Source organism: Agrilus planipennis, unplaced genomic scaffold (assembly GCF_000699045.2).
Source record: "Agrilus planipennis isolate EAB-ADULT unplaced genomic scaffold, Apla_2.0 scaffold1161, whole genome shotgun sequence".
NCBI classification, from domain to species: domain Eukaryota; kingdom Metazoa; phylum Arthropoda; class Insecta; order Coleoptera; family Buprestidae; genus Agrilus; species Agrilus planipennis.
In genome coordinates, this window is record NW_020439999.1 from 1,854 (window position 1) to 6,250 (window position 4,397).

General features: G+C 33.5%; 1 protein-coding gene across 1 annotated transcript; it reads right to left on the reverse strand.

Annotated features, from left to right (window-relative positions):
- Window positions 1–11: 11 nt before the first annotated feature.
- Window positions 12–1,888, reverse strand: LOC112906008 (longitudinals lacking protein, isoforms F/I/K/T-like). The gene has a single exon (XM_025979527.1). The coding sequence runs from the start codon at window positions 568–570 to the stop codon at window positions 166–168; it is 405 nt and encodes a 134-aa protein (XP_025835312.1). The 5' UTR covers window positions 571–1,888; the 3' UTR covers window positions 12–165.
- Between the last annotated feature and the right edge of the window lie 2,509 nt (window positions 1,889–4,397).

Sequence of the window (4,397 nt, forward strand, 5' to 3'; positions counted from 1 at the left end):
AATGTAGATAAGAGACACTTAATTGACGTCGCGTCGTTCCTTTATAAAAGTTTCACTTCAAATATTGGCTAATGCATGTAGATAATCTACAAAAACTATTGTTTTTTTTTTTTTTAATTTCTTTATTTCAGATTTAATAATCATTCATTGTAGAATTTCGCGCGGTTAATCCATATCTCCACTTTCGGTTTCGACATTTTCATTCCCGATTTCAACTTTAACAATTGGACTATCAGGAGGCCTATGCATTCTCTCCATGTGTCTAGCCATGTGCATCTTTTGTTTAGCCCTATAAGGACAACAAGGACATTTGAATTGCGGTTCTTTGCCGCACTCCCACTTTTGGTGGTTTCTTAATGAGCTTTTCAACTTGTAAATACGTCCGCAATCTTGACAATCGAATCCTGGAGAGTTATTATCCGACGATGTGCTACGGGCTAATTTTGGCGATTTCATTGATAAATCAACCCCGTCGGTTGACGTGTGCGTTAATGTACTTTTCATACTCTCGCGCATCAATAACAAGGGCAATGCCATATGAGCCGGCCAACCGCCCCAAAGGCCACGCATACTTAGATCTTGAGCTGAAATTTTACAAATGTCAGACTCGGAACTACTACTATCAAATAATGTGAATAAATACGTCAAGAGACTAAAGATAGGAGTTGAAATCACACACAGTTATGCAATTGTAACTGAATTGAACTGAACACGGCGACTTTTGCATTTTTTTTCGTTCTTATTTATTCTCGACACTTTTCGACAGAATCATCCCCTTCAAGCGTTTGCTCATATCTCTAGTCGTCTTGTAATACGTATTCTAATAACAGGGTGAAAATTACTTTGGCGTTCTATTTATGTACATACATATTTCCACCACCTAGACAACTCTACGAATTTTTTATAGCTTACAGGTCTCAATTAACACAACACAATACATATTTTATGCTTGAATATAACCATCTCCTTTTAGGTTTCAAAATAATTCCGTTACCTAATTCTTCTAGATAGCAGGAATGTACCTACGAGCAAATTATATCGCTCGAGTATATTTCAAACAAAATATATTAAAAAAAAAAAAAACAAGTACGTCTATATTCTACTCACAAATTACAATAAAGAAACTAATACTAACAAATCATAAAAATTCTAAAAATGATGCACTACGTTGTGTAAAGAACTTTTCAATATCACAAAGTAATTTATTTATTTATGATGCCGTAATGTCTTCATAATATTTTGCTTATTTTCCTGACAATCTTCGTATATCATGTGCACCAACTTCATATGGGTTTTGTAATTGCAACGTTGTTTGAATTTTCTGTAGCACAAGTTGCAAGTAAATTTCGGTTCGACGCCACATTCGTAATTCAAATGCCTTACTAAATGCGTTGATTGCTTATAAGAATTGTTACATCTATGACATCGATATCGTCCATTAGCGTCTGGAAAATGTTGTCTTCTACTGCATCCTCGATACGCTACTACAAGAAAAAAAATACATTAAAACACATTACAAATTGGTAATAGTTATCCGAAGTATCGTTTAAGAATATTTAAAATGCGTTCACACTGAGCGGAAGAGCCGCGTGTCATGTACAATTCGTTAAATAAATACGTGCTTATTTTTGTTTTTTAAAAATTTATATTTATACATACATAGGTAACACATATACATAATACATAGGCATAATTAATGAAATAAATAAAATTCCCATCTGAAATCGTGTAGGTCAAGAAACGTTACAATAAAATTACATTTTTTTCATAAATACACAGGTAGAGCATATAATGTAAAATTCGTTTAGCAATTTCCTTAGACAAAAATTTTCAGTCTCTCAAAGTCTTTCAGCGTCTCTGAGAGCGTCTCTCACAGTCATTCCAGTCTCTCAATTATTGCCTAGGTGTTTTTATGGATCTCTCACAGTCTCTGTATGAGAGACTCGAACGATAAAATTGTTAATTCAGAGATTCGAGTCTCTCGTTCAGAGAGACTGAATGAATAAAACTGAAAAATTGAGAGACTCGAGTCTCTCGTAGAAAGACTGGGATCTCTGAAATATGTTGAAATTTTAACCACTTATTGAGAGATTCGGGTCTCTCGTTTAGAGATTCGAATCTCATGTTCAGAGACTCTGAAAGACTGAACATTTTTATCTCGGTTTGTCATTGTCAATGAAATAAAATATACTTAATACTAATATTTAAAGATTAAAAGTATTGTTGGTATGATATAATATTTATTTTGGGTAGGGATACTGTGTGTTAGGTAGATTAGAATCATAATTATAAATATTATAAACGGGTTGTTTGATGCAAGTACTCAATATATGACGTTTTAGTTGGTCTTTCCGGCTGAACTTTCTCTCACAACGGTGACACTGAAATTTTGGACTAGCTCCACACTCATATCTCACATGTCTATTCAGCGTGTACTTTGCTTGATACTTTCGTCCACAGTTTGTACAAATGAATAAATATCCTGAAAAAATAGCTGTCAATATCATGAGTTGCAAGACATCTACATTACTAGAAAATTCATTTAAAATACCTTATCAGTTTCTCACTAAACGAAAGATAATTTCATGTGAAATTGCTTATTTGAAATAATGCAGTGGGTTACTTGAGAAATCCCGAAAGGACCGCTATGTGCCGCGCGTTTTAGGCACTTAGTCTGTAATAAGCCTTACTACAGCATGCGAGTACAGAAAATAAAACAGCCGCGTAAAATGTTACCATTTTTCATATATTAATTTATTGTTATTAAAGTCGAGAAACACAGATTTTAAGTTTTCTTTTACGAAAATACAAATATTAATATATGTACCAGTAATATTTTAGTGTTTACAATTAAAAAATACTTTTGAACATTTCAAAATAAATAAATATACCTTTGTATTTACGATTACGAATTTTGATTATTATTATGAACCAACAAAATATGAACTGTTAAATGATGTCGATGCTTGAAACGCTTCTGGCAAAACTGACAAATTTCTTGGGCTTCTTTATTACATTCTAATCGTTCATGTCGCCTTAGAGTGCTATAATGTTTGTATTTTTTGTTACACGTGCTACAAATGTAAGCCGAACTTGTATCTGCAACAAAATTAAATAAATGTAATACGAAATCACATATACAAGTGATTGGTTTGTAATAATTCCGTAATTAACCTTTGCAGTTTCAAAGAACCGAGAATGTTTATTTCACAATTATACACTCCTTTCATCACGTAGCATTTTAATTGTGATTTTAAGGTTGTTTCACACTGAGCGAACAGATCNTGCTACCATTTGTCGTAAAACAAATGCTAATTATTTAAATATTATTCTCTGCCTCCTTTAAAAATGTGTTTATTGTCTGAAAAGGATTAAGAATCAAAATCATACACACCATTAAAATATTTACAACAATTTACTAAAAAACAAAAAGGATTAAAATATTTGTAATTAATGCACTCAATGAATTCGCATGGGCAGTTCAGTTAAATAACATAAATACAAATAAATTAAACTACAACAAAACTGACAGGAATGTAATTAATTATATTTGGGACAGATGTCGATCGTTAATATGAGTCTTGATCTGGTCTTTTCGTTTGAATCGTTTCAAGCAGTAGACGCATTCGTATTTGGGTTCTTTCCCGCACTCGTGATAAATGTGTCTTCGTAGGGTCTGTTGAGTTTTATAACATTTTTTACACTGAAGACACACGTAACTTCTGTCGGCAGTTCTACCTTCCCATTTGTTTATTGTTTCAATTATCTTATCTGAAAAAGAATAGAAGTCAGTTGAGTACAAACCCCGAAAGTATGAAAAAATCAATTTTGTAAAGTTCAAAACTACCCAGTTAATTTTAAAATAAATAGAAAAATGTGACATGCAAGTCAAAATTATTTTAAAAATGCCCTGAACTTAACGCTGGTATTGGCGCAATAACTATTTTCATTTACCAAAGCTATAAAATGAATACTCTTTAAGGACTTTTTGTAGGAAGAAAACTGCTATTCACCGCCGAAAACTTTGGAACGACGTACATACTTTTTAAAATAAATTATTCTATTCCTTACTGCTTGTACCATTTATTTGTTAAAAGAAAGACCATATGCTTTTGGCATTTGCTATTGACTCATTTGTGACTCGCCGTTTACTCGCCGCACAGGACTCTTGAAAACCTGCCGCATGTCACTTAACAGCAGTAAAATAAACCTAATAAATTGTGACTAAAAAAAAACTTTTGGGTGTTTCATTCCCATCAGCCAGTAATGCTGATGGGCGGGCAGTCCCTCCGGACTACGCCGGAAGGTAGGGCGGAAGGCCCTCTTCAGCCTGCTTCCAGGAATCGTGGGAATGGGTGGGTGGTGGTTCGGGTGAGAAAGATGAGACGGACGAAATG